General features: G+C 43.6%; 1 protein-coding gene across 9 annotated transcripts in view; it reads left to right on the top strand.

Annotated features, from left to right (window-relative positions):
- Positions 1-19848, top strand: part of mast2 (microtubule associated serine/threonine kinase 2) — a 303372-nt gene that overhangs the window by 127446 nt on the left and 156078 nt on the right. The window contains exon 1 of one of the 9 annotated variants that reach the window (XM_046300164.1): positions 10264-11358. The exons of the other annotated variants lie outside the window; for them this stretch is intronic. Coding sequence (XP_046156120.1) covers positions 11320-11358 — 39 coding nt within the window. The 5' untranslated portion in view covers positions 10264-11319. Of the gene's footprint in view, positions 1-10263; positions 11359-19848 lie in introns of those variants that run through there. 9 annotated transcript variants of the gene reach the window in all.

Here is a 19848-nt window from a genome sequence, read left to right on the forward strand (position 1 = left end):
CCTAAACAATATAGACATTACAAATGTCATATACAGTTTGGTAATGATGTACAATTGGCTAAAGTATAAAAGGGAAAATAAATAAACCTAAATATGGGTTGAATTTACAATGGTGTTTGTTCTTCACTGGTTGACCTTTTCTTGTGGCAACAGGTCACATCTTGCTGCTGTGATGGCACACTGTGGTATTTCACCCAGTTGATATGGGAATTTATCAAAATCAGGTTTGTTTTCGAATTCTTTGTGGGACTGTGTAATCTGAGCAAAATATGTGTCTCTAATATGGTCATACATTTGGCAGGAGGTTAGGAAGTGCAGCTCAGTTTGCACCTCATTTTGTGGGTAGTGTGCACATAGCTTATCTTCTCTTGAGAGCCATGTCTGCCTACTGTGGCCTTTCTCAATAGCAAGGCTATGCTCACTGAGTCTGTACATAGTCAAAGCGGTCATATATTCTGCCACTGTGTGCTCTCTGTTTAGGGCCAAATAGCATTCTAGTTGGCTCAGTTTTTTTGTTAATACTTTCCAATGTGTCAAGTAATTGTTTTTTTGTTTTCTCATGATTTGGTTGGGTCTAATTGTGTTGCTGTCCTTGGGCTCTGTGGGGTCTGTTTGTGAACAGAGCCCCAGGACCAGCTTGCTTAGGGTACTCTTCTCCAGGTTAATCTCTCTGTAGGTGATGGCTTTGTTATGGAATGTTTGGGAATCGCTTCTTTTTAGGTGGTTGTAGAATTTAACGTATCTTTTCTGGATTTTGATAATTAGCGGGTTTCGGCCTAATTCTGCTCGGCATGCATTATTTGGTGTTCTACGTTGTACACTGAGGATATTTTTGCAGAATTCTGCATACAGAGTCTCAGAAGCACCAGATCACCAGCAAACAGTAGACATTTGACTTCAGATTCTAGTAAATTGAGGCCGGGTGCTGCAGACTTTCAGTGCCCTTTCCAATTAGTTGATATGTATGTTGAAGAGGTTGGGGCTCGTGCTGCATCCCTGTATTACCCCATGGAAAGAAATGTGTGTGTTTTTTTTGCCTATTTTAACTGCACACTTGTCGTTTGTGTTTTTCCCCCCAACACTACTTTCCATCAATTTGTATAGCAGGCCCTCGTACCAAATTGAGTCGAAGGCTTTTTTAAATTCAACAAAGCATTCATTGTTTTACGTTTATTTAACTAGGCAAGTCAGTTAATAGTTGATTCTATGATTTGTATTTGATCATGTATATGTTTTTGCTGTTTCTCTCTCTCTCTTTGTCTCTCGGTCTCAGATTTCTGCTGGTCATAGCTTCTCTCCTACCTGAAGCTGTGTGTTCCTGCTCTAAAGTGTGATATAGGCCTAACTTAATTTATGTTAATGACCTGTTGGTCTGGCTGCATCTCTACTAATGACCTGTGTCTGGCTGCATCTCTACTAATGACTTGTTGGTCTGGCTGCATCTCTACTAATGACTTGTTGGTCTGGCTGCCTCTGCTAATGACCTGTTGGTCTGGCTGCATCTCTACTAATGACCTGTTTGTCTGGCTGCATCTCTACTAATGACTTGTTGGTCTGGCTGCATCTCTACTAATGACTTGTTGGTCTGGCTGCCTCTGCTAATGACCTGTTGGTCTGGCTGCATCTCTACTAATGACTTGTTGGTCTGGCTGCATCTCTACTAATGACTTGTTGGTCTGGCTGCCTCTCTACTAATGACTTGTTGGTCTGGCTGCATCTCTACTAATGACCTGTTGGTCTGGCTGCCTCTCTGCTAATGACCTGTTGGTCTGGCTGCATCTCTACTAATGACCTGTTGGTCTGGCTGCATCTCTACTAATGACCTGTTGGTCTGGCTGCCTCTCTGCTAATGACCTGTTGGTCTGGCTGCATCTCTACTAATGACTTGTTGGTCTGGCTGCATCTCTACTAATGACCTGTTGGTCTGGCTGCATCTCTACTAATGACCTGTTGGTCTGGCTGCATCTCTACTAATGACTTGTTGGTCTGGCTGCCTCTCTACTAATGACTTGTTGGTCTGGCTGCATCTCTACTAATGACTTGTTGGTCTGGCTGCCTCTCTGCTAATGACTTGTTGGTCTGGCTGCATCTCTACTAATGACTTGTTGGTCTGGCTGCATCTCTACTAATGACTTGTTGGTCTGGCTGCATCTCTACTAATGACTTGTTGGTCTGGCTGCCTCTGCTAATGACTTGTTGGTCTGGCTGCCTCTGCTAATGACCTGTTGGTCTGGCTGCATCTCTACTAATGACTTGTTGGTCTGGCTGCATCTCTACTAATGACTTGTTGGTCTGGCTGCCTCTGCTAATGACCTGTTGGTCTGGCTGCCTCTGCTAATGACCTGTTGGTCTGGCTGCATCTCTACTAATGACCTGTTGGTCTGGCTGCCTCTGCTAATGACTTGTTGGTCTGGCTGCCTCTCTACTAATCACTTGTTGGTCTGGCTGCATCTCTACTAATGACCTGTTGGTCTGGCTGCCTCTGCTAATGACTTGTTGGTCTGGCTGCCTCTGCTAATGACTTGTTGGTCTGGCTGCCTCTGCTAATGACCTGTTGGTCTGGCTGCATCTCTACTAATGACTTGTTGGTCTGGCTGCCTCTCTACTAATGACTTGTTGGTCTGGCTGCCTCTCTACTAATGACTTGTTGGTCTGGCTGCATCTCTACTAATGACTTGTTGGTCTGGCTGCATCTCTACTAATGACTTGTTGGTCTGGCTGCCTCTCTACTAATGACTTGTTGGTCTGGCTGCATCTCTACTAATGACTTGTTGGTCTGGCTGCATCTCTACTAATGACTTGTTGGTCTGGCTGCATCTCTACTAATGACTTGTTGGTCTGGCTGCCTCTGCTAATGACCTGTTGGTCTGGCTGCCTCTGCTAATGACTTGTTGGTCTGGCTGCCTCTGCTAATGACTTGTTGGTCTGGCTGCATCTCTACTAATGACTTGTTGGTCTGGCTGCCTCTCTACTAATGACCTGTTGGTCTGGCTGCCTCTGCTAATGACCTGTTGGTCTGGCTGCCTCTGCTAATGACCTGTTGGTCTGGCTGCCTCTGCTAATGACTTGTTGGTCTGGCTGCCTCTGCTAATGACTTGTTGGTCTGGCTGCATCTCTACTAATGAGTTGTTGGTCTGGCTGCCTCTCTACTAATGACCTGTTGGTCTGGCTGCCTCTGCTAATGACCTGTTGGTCTGGCTGCCTCTGCTAATGACTTGTTGGTCTGGCTGCCTCTGCTAATGACTTGTTGGTCTGGCTGCCTCTCTACTAATGACTTGTTGGTCTGGCTGCCTCTCTACTAATGACTTACATTTACATTTACATTTAAGTCATTTAGCAGACGCTCTTATCCAGAGCGACTTACAAATTGGTGCATTCACCTTATGACATCCAGTGGGACAGTCACTTAACAATAGTGCATCTAAAACTTAGGGGGGGTGGGGTGAGAGGGATTACTTAACCTATCCTAGGTATTCCTTAAAGAGGTGGGGTTTCAGGTGTCTCCGGAAGGTGGTGATTGACTCCGCTGTCCTGGCGTCGTGAGGGAGTTTGTTCCACCATTGGGGGGCCAGGGCAGCGAACAGTTTTGACTGGGCTGAGCGGGAGCTGTACTTCCTCAGTGGTAGGGAGGCGAGCAGGCCAGAGGTGGATGAACGCAGTGCCCTTGTTTGGGTGTAGGGCCTGATCAGAGCCTGGAGGTACTGAGGTGCCGTTCCCCTCACAGCTCCGTAGGCAAGCACCATGGTCTTGTAGCGGATGCGAGCTTCAACTGGAAGCCAGTGGAGAGAACGGAGGAGCGGGGTGACGTGAGAGAACTTGGGAAGGTTGAACACCAGACGGGCTGCGGCGTTCTGGATGAGTTGAAGGGGTTTAATGGCACAGGCAGGAGCCCAGCCAACAGCGAGTTGCAGTAATCCAGACGGGAGATGACAAGTGCCTGGATTAGGACCTGCGCCGCTTCCTGTGTGAGGCAGGGTCGTACTCTGCGGATGTTGTAGAGCATGAACCTACAGGAACGGGCCACCGCCTTGATGTTAGTTGAGAACGACAGGGTGTTGTCCAGGATCACGCCAAGGTTCTTGGCGCTCTGGGAGGAGGACACAATGGAGTTGTCAACCGTGATGGCGAGATCATGGAACGGGCAGTCCTTCCCCGGGAGGAAGAGCAGCTCCGTCTTGCCGAGGTTCAGCTTGAGGTGGTGATCCGTCATCCACACTGATATGTCTGCCAGACATGCAGAGATGCGATTCGCCACCTGGTCATCAGAAGGGTCTGGCTGCCTCTCTACTAATGACTTGTTGGTCTGGCTGCATCTCTACTAATGACCTGTTGGTCTGGCTGCCTCTCTACTAATGACTTGTTGGTCTGGCTGCCTCTCTACTAATGACTTGTTGGTCTGGCTGCATCTCTACTAATGACTTGTTGGTCTGGCTGCATCTCTACTAATGACTTGTTGGTCTGGCTGCATCTCTACTAATGACCTGTTGGTCTGGCTGCCTCTCTACTAATGACTTGTTGGTCTGGCTGCCTCTCTACTAATGACTTGTTGGTCTGGCTGCATCTCTACTAATGACCTGTTGGTCTGGCTGCATCTCTACTAATGACCTGTTGGTCTGGCTGCCTCTGCTAATGACCTGTTGGTCTGGCTGCCTCTGCTAATGACTTGTTGGTCTGGCTGCATCTCTACTAATGACTTGTTGGTCTGGCTGCATCTCTACTCTTCCAATTTGGAATTCCAATTCCAATTCAGGCCTCTTTCTAGATCATACACGTAACGTTAGCTAGCGAGCCAGGCAGATAATGTTAGTTAGCTAGCTAACGGTACGCTTTAACTTGCAATGAAAATAACAATTGTAAGAAAACACTGTAGAAATTGAATTTCTTCTACTTATTTTCGTACCCGTCTTCCACTCGTACCTTTCTAGTTCCTTTGTACGTCACTGGTAAAGCGCTCTCTGTCTTCACTGATCAAGTGCGTGCGTGGATAGTGCCCTCCCTTCCTTCCTCTCATTCTCTTGCCCTCATTCTACCTCTCCCTTTTCTCCATCACTCCGCTAGCATTCTCTGCTCGTCTTTCCCTTTCAGCATGCATAGGAGTTAAATCCACTGTACTCTCCTCTGTTCCCCTCTCATCCCTCTCTCTCTACTCTTCTTTTTCCCTCTCTCTCTACTCTTCTCTTTCCCTCTCTCCTTCTCTCTTTCCCTATCTCTCTTCTTCTCTTTCCCTCTCTCTCTCCTCTCTTTCCCTCTCTCTCTCCTCTCTTTCCCTCTCTCTCCCTCTTCTTCTCTTTCCCTCTCCCTTTACTCTTCTCTTTCCCTCCCTCTTTATTGAAAACAATCTGAGTAATGTAATGTTAGGTGATAAAGACTAGTGTAATGTTAGGTGATAAAGACTAGTATAATGTTAGGTGATAAAGACTAGTGTAATGTTAGGTGAATGAAAGACTAGTGTAATGTTAGATGATAAAGACTAGTATAATGTTAGGTGATAAAGACTAGTGTAATGTTAGGTGATAAAGACTAGTGTAATGTTAGGTGATAAAGACTAGTGTAATGTTAGGTGATAAAGACTAGTGTAATGTTAGGTGATAAAGACTAGTGTAATGTTAGGTGATAAAGACTAGTATAATGTTAGGTGATAAAGACTAGTATAATGTTAGGTGATAAAGACTAGTGTAATGTTAGGTGATAAAGACTAGTGTAATGTTAGGTGATAAAGACTAGTATAATGTTAGGTGATAAAGACTAGTGTAATGTTAGGTGATAAAGACTAGTGTAATGTTAGGTGATAAAGACTAGTATAATGTTAGGTGATAAAGACTAGTATAATGTTAGGTGATAAAGACTAGTGTAATGTTAGGTGATAAAGACTAGTGTAATGTTAGGTGATAAAGACTAGTGTAATGTTAGGTGATAAAGACTAGTATAATGTTAGGTGATAAAGACTAGTATAATGTTAGGTGATAAAGACTAGTGTAATGTTAGGTGAATGAAAGACTAGTGTAATGTTAGGTGAATGAAAGACTAGTGTAATGTTAGGTGATAAAGACTAGTATAATGTTAGGTGATAAAGACTAGTATAATGTTAGGTGATAAAGACTAGTATAATGTTAGGTGAATGAAAGACTAGTATAATGTTAGGTGATAAAGACTAGTGTAATGTTAGGTGATAAAGACTAGTATAATGTTAGGTGATAAAGACTAGTGTAATGTTAGGTGATAAAGACTAGTGTAATGTTAGGTGAATGAAAGACTAGTGTAATGTTAGGTGAATGAAAGACTAGTATAATGTTAGGTGATAAAGACTAGTGTAATGTTAGGTGATAAAGACTAGTATAATGTTAGGTGATAAAGACTAGTGTAATGTTAGGTGATAAAGACTAGTGTAATGTTAGGTGAATGAAAGACTAGTGTAATGTTAGGTGAATGAAAGACTAGTATAATGCTAGGTGATAAAGACTAGTGTAATGTTAGGTGATAAAGACTAGTATAATGTTAGGTGATAAAGACTAGTGTAATGTTAGGTGATAAAGACTAGTGTAATGTTAGGTGATAAAGACTAGTGTAATGTTAGGTGAATGAAAGACTAGTGTAATGTTAGGTGATAAAGACTAGTGTAATGTTAGGTGATAAAGACTAGTATAATGTTAGGTGATAAAGACTAGTGTAATGTTAGGTGATAAAGACTAGTATAATGTTAGGTGATAAAGACTAGTATAATGTTAGGTGATAAAGACTAGTGTAATGTTAGGTGATAAAGACTAGTGTAATGTTAGGTGATAAAGACTAGTATAATGTTAGGTGATAAAGACTAGTATAATGTTAGGTGATAAAGACTAGTATAATGTTAGGTGATAACGACTAGTGTAATGTTAGGTGATAAAGACTAGTGTAATGTTAGGTGATAAAGACTAGTGTAATGTTAGGTGATAAAGACTAGTATAATGTTAGGTGAATGAAAGACTAGTGTAATGTTAGGTGATAAAGACTAGTGTAATGTTAGGTGATAAAGACTAGTGTAATGTTAGGTGAATGAAAGACTAGTGTAATGTTAGGTGATAAAGACTAGTGTAATGTTAGGTGATAAAGACTAGTGTAATGTTAGGTGAATGAAAGACTAGTGTAATGTTAGGTGAATGAAAGACTAGTATAATGTTAGGTGATAAAGACTAGTGTAATGTTAGGTGAATGAAAGACTAGTGTAATGTTAGGTGATAAAGACTAGTGTAATGTTAGGTGATAAAGACTAGTGTAATGTTAGGTGATAAAGACTAGTGTAATGTTAGGTGATAAAGACTAGTGTAATGTTAGGTGATAAAGACTAGTGTAATGTTAGGTGATAAAGACTAGTATAATGTTAGGTGATAAAGACTAGTGTAATGTTAGGTGAATGAAAGACTAGTATAATGCTAGGTGATAAAGACTAGTGTAATGTTAGGTGAATGAAAGACTAGTGTAATGTTAGGTGATAAAGACTAGTGTAATGTTAGGTGATAAAGACTAGTGTAATGTTAGGTGAATGAAAGACTAGTATAATGTTAGGTGATAAAGACTAGTGTAATGTTAGGTGATAAAGACTAGTGTAATGTTAGGTGAATGAAAGACTAGTGTAATGCTAGGTGATAAAGACTAGTGTAATGTTAGGTGATAAAGACTAGTATAATGTTAGGTGATAAAGACTAGTGTAATGTTAGGTGATAAAGACTAGTATAATGTTAGGTGATAAAGACTAGTGTAATGTTAGGTGAATGAAAGACTAGTGTAATGTTAGGTGATAAAGACTAGTGTAATGTTAGGTGATAAAGACTAGTATAATGCTAGGTGATAAAGACTAGTGTAATGTTAGGTGATAAAGACTAGTGTAATGTTAGGTGATAAAGACTAGTGTAATGTTAGGTGATAAAGACTAGTATAATGTTAGGTGATAAAGACTAGTGTAATGTTAGGTGATAAAGACTAGTATAATGTTAGGTGATAAAGACTAGTGTAATGTTAGGTGATAAAGACTAGTATAATGTTAGGTGATAAAGACTAGTATAATGTTAGGTGATAAAGACTAGTGTAATGTTAGGTGATAAAGACTAGTGTAATGTTAGGTGATAAAGACTAGTGTAATGTTAGGTGATAAAGACTAGTGTAATGTTAGGTGATAAAGACTAGTGTAATGTTAGGTGATAAAGACTAGTGTAATGTTAGGTGATAAAGACTAGTGTAATGTTAGGTGATAAAGACTAGTGTAATGTTAGGTGAATGAAAGACTAGTGTAATGTTAGGTGATAAAGACTAGTGTAATGTTAGGTGAATGAAAGACTAGTGTAATGTTAGGTGAATGAAAGACTAGTGTAATGTTAGGTGATAAAGACTAGTGTAATGTTAGGTGATAAAGACTAGTATAATGTTAGGTGATAAAGACTAGTATAATGTTAGGTGAATGAAAGACTAGTGTAATGTTAGGTGATAAAGACTAGTGTAATGTTAGGTGAATGAAAGACTAGTGTAATGTTAGGTGATAAAGACTAGTATAATGTTAGGTGATAAAGACTAGTGTAATGTTAGGTGAATGAAAGACTAGTGTAATGTTAGGTGATAAAGACTAGTGTAATGTTAGGTGATAAAGACTAGTATAATGTTAGGTGATAAAGACTAGTATAATGTTAGGTGAATGAAAGACTAGTATAATGTTAGGTGATAAAGACTAGTGTAATGTTAGGTGATAAAGACTAGTGTAATGTTAGGTGATAAAGACTAGTGTAATGTTAGGTGATAAAGACTAGTGTAATGTTAGGTGATAAAGACTAGTATAATGTTAGGTGATAAAGACTAGTATAATGTTAGGTGATAAAGACTAGTATAATGTTAGGTGAATGAAAGACTAGCTTTAGAGGAGAAATGTTACCTGGCTGTTAACGACTGATAGGAGGCTGACTGACTGTTCAAATATTGTTGGTAAATAATTAATTGGCCTACCGTCGTATCTGAGCACTCATGATTAATGAATTGGCCTACCGTCGTATCTGATCACTCATGATTAATGAATTGGCCTACCGTCGTATCTGATCACTCATGATTAATGAATTGGCCTACCGTCGTATCTGAGCACTCATGATTAATGAATTGGCCTACCGTCGTATCTGAGCACTCATGATTAATGAATTGGCCTACCGTCGTATCTGAGCACTCATGATTAATGAATTGGCCTACCGTCGTATCTGAGCACTCATGATTAATGAATTGGCCTACCGTCGTATCTGAGCACTCATGATTAATGAATTGGCCTACCGTCGTATCTGATCACTCATGATTAATGAATTGGCCTACCGTCGTATCTGAGCACTCATGATTAATGAATTGGCCTACCGTCGTATCTGAGCACTCATGATTAATGAATTGGCCTACCGTCGTATCTGAGCACTCATGATTAATGAATTGGCCTACCGTCGTATCTGAGCACTCATGATTAATGAATTGGCCTACCGTCGTATCTGAGCACTCATGATTAATGAATTGGCCTACCGTCGTATCTGATCACTCATGATTAATGAATTGGCCTACCGTCGTATCTGAGCACTCATGATTAATGAATTGGCCTACCGTCGTATCTGAGCACTCATGATTAATGAATTGGCCTACCGTCGTATCTGAACACTCATGATTAATGAATTGGCCTACCGTCGTATCTGATCACTCATGATTAATGAATTGGCCTACCGTCGTATCTGATCACTCATGATTAATGAATTGGCCTACCGTCGTATCTGATCACTCATGATTAATGAATTGGCCTACCGTCGTATCTGAGCACTCATGATTAATGAATTGGCCTACCGTCGTATCTGAGCACTCATGATTAATGAATTGTAGTGCAATAAAAAAAGCAGCACGGATCACAGATTAGTATGTGAGGAACTGTGTGTGTGTTTGGGCTCCTGTGTGTGTGTTTGGGCTCCTGTGTGTGTGTTTGGGCTCCTGTGTGTGTGTTTGGGCTCCTGTGTGTGTGTTTGGGCTCCTGTGTGTGTGTGTTCAAACGCAGCCCCTTGTTTTGATGAGAGAAACGGGGCTATGGCGACAGAGTGAGGAGGAGGAGAGTACGAGAGGCGGAGCTTCGATCCCTCCTCCATTCATTCTATGTAAATGCACTGCCGCCTGCTCGCGTTCGATTGGTTGGCTCCCCGAACAGCTTTTCAGACAAACGAGAGAGCACAGGGAGGGAGAGAGACATAGGATAGGAGAGTGATGCAGAGTGTGTGTTCTTAAAGGTCCTGTTCTCATTAAGCCGGCAGGCTGCAGTGAGACGGACGATCAGTCTGCGCGCCCCTTTCTCTCCCTCTTACCCCTGAGGTCCCATTGTCATCATTAATGTCTATCCCAAACTGTCCATGAATTATGGAGTAGTGAAGTCTCCGTAGAAATAGTGCCTGTGGGGAACAGAGAGACGGACGGAAGGACAGAGAAAGAAAGAGAAGAGGGGGATGAAGAACACAGCTGTAAGCCGCCACTGTGCATGCTTCTTCTGCTCAGTGAATGTGAGAGAGGGAGCGGTGTGCCCTTCGCTGAACGGATGAATGGGAGAGGAGCAGAGGGAGGCTGAGCTTGGAGACAACACGTGCTTCACAGAGAGAGAGAGGAAGAAAGGCTGGGAGGACGAGAGAAGCAAGCTCGCCTACCGCTATCACACTAGTTATATCTGAGCTGCACCGACTTCCACCGGCAACACATGAAGAGGTCTGATCTGAGCCACATATAGAGGAGGAGCTGTATGAAGTTCCCCTCTGTTCCCCGGGCTGTTGAGTTCCTGTCTTTGTACCGACTGGCGGACAGACAGTGCCGTGCTGTGCTGGTAATGCGTGTGGAATGTAGCGTGGCCCCATTGAGAAGAACAGAAAACAAACTAATGCTGCTGAACCTTTCATTTTCAGGAGGAAGTTACACTACAGTGTGAATCAGGGAGGGACTCTTTCTAAGCGGTACTAGAAGTCAAAGGAAAGAGTGTTTAGCGTTTTGCACCAACCGGCAGAAACTTCAAGACTGCCGAGGCTTGAGGCAAGCAGACGGTCTGAAAGAAAGGAGAGGTATTTCTTCTGTCTGGACGATGACACTGCTCTGAATGAATCCTGCTGGACCAGAGGAGAGAGGGACGGGAGTATGAGCTAACTCACCCTCACTAATCCACCCCTAAAAGGTGCCTGTTCATGTCTCCCGGATCCTGTCACACCTTCTCTATCTGTACCACAACCCCAGAGGAAGTAACCCTGTACTCCTAAAGAAGGGTGAAGCTTCCTGGATATAGACTCCCCTGTGCGACTCTACAGCAGAAGCAACATGGATGACTCCAGTATTCTCAGACGTAGGGGTCTGCAGGTAAGGAGAGCTCCCAGCTGACCACCAATCATCAACAAGCTCCCTCACATCCATATGTAACCAGGCTGCTGGTTTGTTGTGTTTGTGTACTGACTGCAGGCATTGTGTCAGCTATATGTATTGCCTTCAGTACTCCTGTGCTGTTGTAGTACTGTACTACTAGCAGTAGCTGTGGTAGTGTCCCGTGTGATCAGCCTGCTTGATACAGGAAGGCAAAGCAGGGCGAGGGCAGGGCAGGGCATGGCTGAATAGGTTTTCTGTCCTGGATAAGTTTAGGTCCAGACTCTACCTGTCGTTTTGACATGGCCTACATATTCTACCTGGTAACCGACTCGTTCAGTTTAGAGGGTGGATTCATGCAGACCCTGTCAGACCCTGTCTGCGTTATATACCTTCCGATGAAAGGCCATCTCTGATGTGACCCTCCTCTGCCCTGCAGTGACAGGGATGCCCGTCTCAAGTCATACTCTCTGCCCTGCAGTTACAGGGATGCCCGTCTCAAGTCATACTCTGCCCTGCAGTGACACAAACAAACCTCAACACACACTTTATTTTGTATATCTCACTCTTTCTACAGGCAGACAGGCAGACAGACAGACAGGCAGACGGACGGACGGACAGACAGACATACTCTTAGCTCATATCACACAGAGGCAGTGTTGTAATGTACTTAAGTAAAATACTTTAAAGTACTACTTAAGTAGATTTTTGTGGGGTATCTTTACTTTATTACTTAGTAGTCATCACATATATCTTAAGAAGCAGTGTCTTAGACCGCTGCGCCACTCAGGCGCTGTACAATGTGACCGTTCTGGAGTAGGCTACAGTACTACAGTAAGAGCAAAATAATCCTAACATTTCCACACCCTAATTGTAGTCTTAAGTTTCTCTTAGAATAAAAACCTTAGTGTAACAACAGTTTTAGTAAGTACTACTGAAGTCGTGCACGATTATCACTTTCTATTTAGGTTTATGTCGCCCATTCATTGTCAGAGACAGTAGCGCCTTGGGAACCCAAAAGCATAATCAGTGCCCTACCTCTCCCTTGTGCTGGTCTGGAGCAATGACGTAGTGACGCAGGGTACCGTAGTAAACCACAAATCACCTCTAATTCCCGTACCGTACTAAACCACAAATCACCTCTAAGTCCCGTACCATATTAAACCACAAATCACCTCTAAGTCCCCCAGTATACGCACGTCCCTCTAGCGCCTTACGGTCAGATGCCAAGCAGTTACCATACCAGACGGTGATGCAACCAGTCAGGATGCTCTCGATGGTGCAGCTGTAGAATTTTTTAAGGATCTGGGACCCAAATCTTTCCAGTCTCCTGATGGGGAAAATGTGGTGTTGTTCCCTCTGTCTCTGTGTGTGCGGTGCTCGCGTATGTCTACACTTTGTGTAACTGTTAGCGATGATGCTAATGATAACCTTATTCTGATTAAATGTTAACTACAAAGTAGCCCATGTCTACCAGGCAGAATGATATCATGATTATTTACATCAATCCAGTGGCCATTTGTTTTGCAAACTCTGCAATCAAATGAGCGCCACAGAAATATTACTAACCAAACAGGTTAACTACACCCAAAAATTCACATTTACACCCCCCCCCCACAGAAATATCACTAACCAAACAGGTTAACTACACCCAAAAATTCACATTTACACCCCCCCCCACAGAAATATCACTAACCAAACAGGTTAACTACACCCAAAAATTCACATTTACACCCCCCCCCCCCCCACAGAAATATCACTAACCAAACAGGTTAACTACACCCAAAAATTCACATTTACACCCCCCCCCCCCCACACACAGAAATATCACTAACCAAACAGGTTAACTACGCCCAAAACTTCACATTTACATTCCCCCCACAGAAATATCACTAACCAAACAGGTTAACTACACCCACAAATTCACATTTACACCTCTCCCCCCCCCCCCAGAAATATCACTAACCAAACAGGTTAACTACACCCACAAATTCACATTTCCATTTCCCTCCCCCCACAGAAATATCACTAACCAAACAGGTTAACTACTAGAGGTCTTCTGATGTTATTTAAGCATTATTGTGGACTTAAAACATCCAAGCATGTCACCTCTTCCTCACTGTTTGTCAGCTTGTGGTTTAAAGTGATACCTGTGTACTTTTGTAAACTTTTCAGCCAGTAGTTCTGAAAGTATCTCTCGAGCCAAAAGTCACAAATTGCATACTACGTCACATATGTGCACCATGTCATTGCTCTCACACTCTGCAGTGTGCACAGAGCCCACGCTCTAACCTTATTGGATAATGCTGGGCAGGACTCTTGCTACTGGACTCAGCAACACCTAGCTGTCACTCAAATGCGAGGGGCTGAAGCTCATTGGCTAGAACTCTGATTTTTTTAGGGGGCTTGTCCACGTGGGGGAAAATGTAGGGTCACTTTTAAACTCACATCCTAAAATATACACATTTCACTTCACATGATTATTGCGGGCATGACACATTGTGGGTGCAAAAAAATGTGTGTCTCTAATAATGTGTGTCAAAAAAATGTGTGTCTCTAATAATGTGTACTTTTCTATAGACAGTAATTCTGCTCATAGGTGATGCATGTTTGGAACTACACATGGACACATCCAGCCCAAAGCAGGAGGTTTAAAACCGACTTTATTAGTCGCAAAATTAGCGGAGCTTGTCTGTAAAGAAAGGTATGTGTAATAAAGAGAACAGGACAGCAGTGTCTTGGTGAGGGCCTGTATAAGCAACCTGATATTTAAGAGGACAGATTGAGTAATGGGCCACCCCAGGGGTTTCATTTGGAAACACAAAACTCTTCCAAGGATTGATCTGAAAAGATGAGCTCAGCTCAGGTCCCGGGTTATTGTGTGAGAGTGTACCCAAGTTTTTGTGCATTTTGTGATCAACTTTGTGGGTGGGTGTGTGTGTAAGTGTGAGAATGTGTCTGGGTGCAAACAGACAGTCAGTTAGCTTCTGAGTGTGTGTCTGTCTGTCTGTGTGTGTGTGAATAGGCCCACCGTGGGACCAAGCTGACCTATGACCATGTGTGTGGTCTAGAGCTGATATTGTTCATTACTATAAGGAGACTATACTAGAGAAATGTGAACTTCCATTAAAATAACTTTGCTAATATGGGTGATTTTTAATGGGACAAATGATAGCTAAAACCTTCAAACTAGTCGTTTTAAAGGATAATTACAGTAAACTGTAGTTCACAGTGTTGTATCTTTATCATTCAATTTATTGTTATCATATTAATTCACTAAATGTATCGCAATATGGGTTTTTGTCCATATTTACCAGCTGTAGTGGACTGTAGACTGTGTGTGCTGGGGGACGGGGAATTTGTTACTCTGAATCCTCTGGCATGGCTGGATACCCATGGGGTATCCACCGTACAGCAGAGACAGCACTATCAGCTCCCTCCCCGAAACACATAGACACACCACACCACACCACACACACACACCCGTCAAATCCCAAAGCTAATAGTGTAAGTAGGCGGACTGCAAAAAAGAGAGGACATATCGCTTGTCGTCTTTGTCCTTCAAAATCATCAGGACATGCAGTACATTCAGAAAGTATTCAGACCCCTAGACTTTTGCCACATTTTGTTACGTTACAGCTTTATTCTAAAATGTATTAAATTGTTTTTTCCCCCTCATCAATCTACACACAATACCCCATAATGACATCACCCCATAATGACATCACAATACCCCATAATGACATCACAATACCCCATAATGACATCACAATACCCCATAATGACACCACAATACCCCATAATGACATCACAATACCCCATAATGACATCACAATACCCCATAATGACATCACAATACCCCATAATGACACCACAATACCCCATAATGACATCACAATACCCCATAATGACACCACAATACCCCCATAATGACATCACAGTACCCCATAATGACATCACAGTACCCCATAATGACATCACAGTACCCCATGATGACATCACAATACCCCATAATGACATCACAATACCCCATAATGACACCACAATACCCCATAATGACACCACAATACCCCATAATGACATCACAATACCCCATAATGACACCACAATACCCCATAATGACAATGCAAAAAAAAACATTTTTAGAAATGTTTGCAAATGTATACAATTTTTTTTAAATAATGAAATATCACATTTACATAAGTAGTCAGACCCTTTACTCAGTACTTTGTTGAAGCACCTTTGGCAGCGATTACAGCCTCAAGTCTTCTTGGGTATGACGCTACAAGCTTGGCACACCTGTATTTGGGGAGTTTCTCCCATTCTTCTCTGCAGATCCTCTCAAGCTCTGTCAGGTTGGATGGGGAGCGTTGCTGTGCAGCTATTTTCAGGTGTCTTTCAGATCGAGTTCAAGTCCGGGCTCGAGCTGGGCCACTCAAGGACATTAAGAGACTTGTCCCGAAGCCACTCCTGCCTTGTCTTGGCTGTGTGCTTAGGGTTGTTGTCCTGTTGGAAGGTGAACCTTTGACCCAGGTTTTCTTCAAGGATCTCTTTATTTTGCTCCATTCATCTTTCCCTATATCTCCCAGTCCCTGCCGCTGAAAAACATTCCCATAGCATGATGGTGCCACTAGCATGCGTCATCGTGGAGATGGCGCCAGGTTTCCTCCAGACGTGACGTTTGGCATTCAGGCCAAGGAATTCAATCTTGGTTTCATCAGACCAGAGAATCTTGTTTCTCATGGTCTAAGAGTCCTTTATGTGCCTTTTGGCAAACTCCAGGCAGGCTGTCATGTGCTTTTTACTGAGGAGTGGCTTCCGTCTGGCCACTTTACCATAAGGGCCTGATTTGGTGGAGTGCTGCAGAGATGGTTGTCCTTCTGGAAGGTTCTCACATTTCCAATGAGGAACTCTGGAGCTCAGAGTGACCATCGGATTCTTGGTCACCTCCCTGGAGGGATGGAGTGAGAAGGTATGGAGTGAGAAGGGAGGTAGGTGGGGAGGGATACAGGGAGGAGGTGGGGAGGGATACAGGGAGGAGGTGGGCAGGGATACAGGGAGGAGGTGGGGAGGGATAGGGGTGGGGGGGGGGGGGGGTGGAGGGAGGGAGGGATAGAGTGAGGAGGTGGGAAGGGATACCGGGAGGAGGTGCGGAGGGATAGGGGTGGAGGGAGGGATAGCGTGAGGAGGTGGGGAGGGAGGGAGGTGGGGAGGGAGGGGGGAGGGATAGAGGGAGTAGGTGTGGAGGGATAGAGAGAGGAGGTGGGGATAGAGGGAGGGAGGTGGGATGGAGGGAGGTGGGGAGGGGGGATGGAGGTGGGGAGGGATAGAGGGAGGGAGGTGGGAGGGATAGAGGGAGGGAGGTGATTATGGGGATACCTAATACCACTGAGCCTTCTCTGGGGACAGCCTCCTCTTTTCTCCTCCTATTTCCTCCCTGTGGTAGAGTCCTGGCCAGCCCAGGACAGCTGCCTGTGAAAACCATGCATATATTACCAGACTGACACAATGATTATGTTGATGAGAGAATTCTTTCTTCAGCTTCTACTCATCATCTTTAGTACAGCGGTCTTTGTTCAACCTCAACCCATTAGCTACTGTGCTGGCTGTTGTGTTTCCACTGGACAGTTGGGGGTCATTGATTTGGCTAGAGATCCCTCTTGCCCACTGTGGTCTAACCGTGTCTGCTGACTGCATTTCCCCTCTCAATCTCTGCCTTTTGGTGTGTGAATGCGTCTCTCCTGCAGTTGACCATGTCAACTAATCTGGTGACCCATGCTGGGTAAGTGTAGACCTGCCTGTTTGTCGGTCGGTCACTGTAGTGTAAGGTTCAATGTGCTGCGCTGCTAACACACTGTCTGTTTCTGTATGCACACAAACACACACACACACACATACTGACTAATCTGCCGGCAGTCAGTTTCCATCCCAAGTGGCTGACATGTGAGTTCACTAATGGTCCCGGGTCTGTCATACTGGGCTGTTTGAAGGGCTCACTCTGATGTACACTACACTTTTATTATGCAGTTGTGAGGGTATTTCAGTTGAAGAATGACACTTTGAGTCTGTAGTTTGAAGAGAAAACTTTGGAGGTTAACTGAAATGTAAGAGAGCAGTCAATTATTTTCTGTCAGGCGGCATCTTTCCTCCTTTGTCTCTCGACAGACAGACGGAGACATAGACAGTCAGATGGAGCGGTTGAAAGAGCTTCAAAGTGTCAGTGTGAGATCAGGTGCAGAGATAGACGAGGAGGCTGAGATTGGGTGAGGGTAAGAGGGGAGAGCCACAGGCCATGGTTCCATTCTGATGGTCCTGGCTGGCTAGCAGCAAGTGTGGATAATTCGCTTTCTGGTCCACCAGCCACTGTGGCAGAGAGATGAGAGAATCTACCAGCCACTCAGATGTCTTACGAACCCAAAAAAATGTTTATCACACACACACACACACACACACACACACACACACACACACACACACACACACACACACACACACACACACACACACACACACACACACACACACACACACATACACACACACACACACACACACACACACACACACACACACACACACACACACACACACACACACACAGGAAATGTATTACGAGTAAGAAGAAATCTGGTATATTACTTAGTTTAATTTCTTTTAACCAATACATGTTAAAATAAATAATTGAAATCCCATATTAAAAACAGATGGAGTTCTACAAATGAGCATGAAGAATCAACATAGTTCCTGCCACAAAAGGCTGAATGATACAGCTAATTTATTAATATAGTTCAGATCTCTGCACTGACATGTTTTACAAAGAGTACATGATGTGCTCCTAAGTAGAAATGTAGAGGCACACAAATACATTGAGGAGAACAATTCAAGTATTTCAGTGTTTTAATCATTAAAAATGGCTAAGTTCATAATGTAATGTTTTTGGGAGTGATCCATGCTCCATCAAGCACAATAATTCAGTGAGACAAAAATGTTCAGCTTCCCCTTTAAGGGAAGGGCTGTTACCGTGGTAACTTGGGCACTCCCTTGTCTGTGATGAAAATAAATCTCAGACTGTGACATCCTAACAGCAGACAGTTGCATCAAACTCAATCTTACATTGAAAACAACCTAAAGTTAGGCTGTGAACAAAACGATATAATTGGCCTAGAAACACGAGGACAAGTCAGACTTTAGTAGCCTTTCTTATCAATTCCACCAACTTCTACATATGTACTTTGGATTTAAAAAAAAAAAACTTCCCGAATGCTCTGTGTGATCACCTGCCAACGCTAGAGAAATAGACCTTCTTACCCACCAATGACAAAATCTACTCGCATTTGGTGGGTGTTACTTTCCAAGGGCAGGCTGGTAAATGTTTCTACTGCTTCAGAGGTAGAGAGAGAATATATGGAGGGGAGGTGGGGTTGTTTTATTGTGGAGGTCCTGATAGTGACTATTTAGGCTTTTAGTCATGCTCTGCTCCATCGTTGGTCTGGTTATTAACCAGCCTGCTGTTTAAGACTGACTCAGGACCTGTTAGCCTGGCACAGGGCTACTGTATATTAAACATTGACTCAGACAGTGAAACATTGAAAAGCTAACCCACAGTACAAGTCAAGCCCTCACCCTCCAGTCGTCCCACAGGCAGTCGGCAGTCTCTCACCGTCTCCTACACGCTATGATCCATAGTACTTAATGAGTCCCATAAATCACCCAGGTCATATGATAGTCATAGTATAGAGGCCATATTGAGCTGATGCTCATATTCCCCTGAGCTTTGTGGATGTAGAGCTGTAGAGCCATGCTATATCTACTGGAGTAATGTAATAGTTCTGTCTTCCTCCAGCCACACACACACCACTCTTCTTAGCTGTTTAATGACCCTGAGGTCCTGGACCTGATCAAGTTAAAATACCTCTCTCGTCTCTCCCACCCATGGTCAGTTCCCCCTTCCTCCCTTCCTCTCTGTTCTGTAATATGTTATGTTTCATGTGGACCCCAGGAAGAGTAGCTGCCAGGGAACCTACTAATAAAATACCAAATGCCCTCTTGCTCTGTACTGTAGGAGCTTGCCTTGCATGGCTCGGGGTAATCTTGTCTTTTTGGCAGGGAAACAATTTCTAAGTAAAAAGGCTCTTATTCATTAAGGAATTTAGGGGATAGGAGAAGGACGGTGAAACTGAGGAGAAAGAGGGTGAAACTGAGAAGGAGGAGGAGGAGGGTGAATCTGAGGAGGAGGAGGAGGGTGAAACTGAGGAGGAGAAGGAGGGTGAAACTGAGGAGAAGGAGCAGGAGAAGGAGGGTGAAACTGAGGAGGAGAAGGAAGGTGAAACTGAGGAGGATGAGGAGGGTGAAACTGAGGAGGAGGGGGAGGGTGAAACTGAGGAGGAGAAGGAGGGTGAAACTGAGGAGGAGAAGGAAGGTGAAACTGAGGAGGATGAGGAGGGTGAAACTGAGGAGGAGGGGGAGGGTGAAACTGAGGAGGAGGAGGAG

Source organism: Oncorhynchus gorbuscha, linkage group LG15 (genome assembly GCF_021184085.1).
Source record: "Oncorhynchus gorbuscha isolate QuinsamMale2020 ecotype Even-year linkage group LG15, OgorEven_v1.0, whole genome shotgun sequence".
In the NCBI taxonomy this organism is placed as follows: Eukaryota; Metazoa; Chordata; class Actinopteri; order Salmoniformes; family Salmonidae; genus Oncorhynchus; species Oncorhynchus gorbuscha.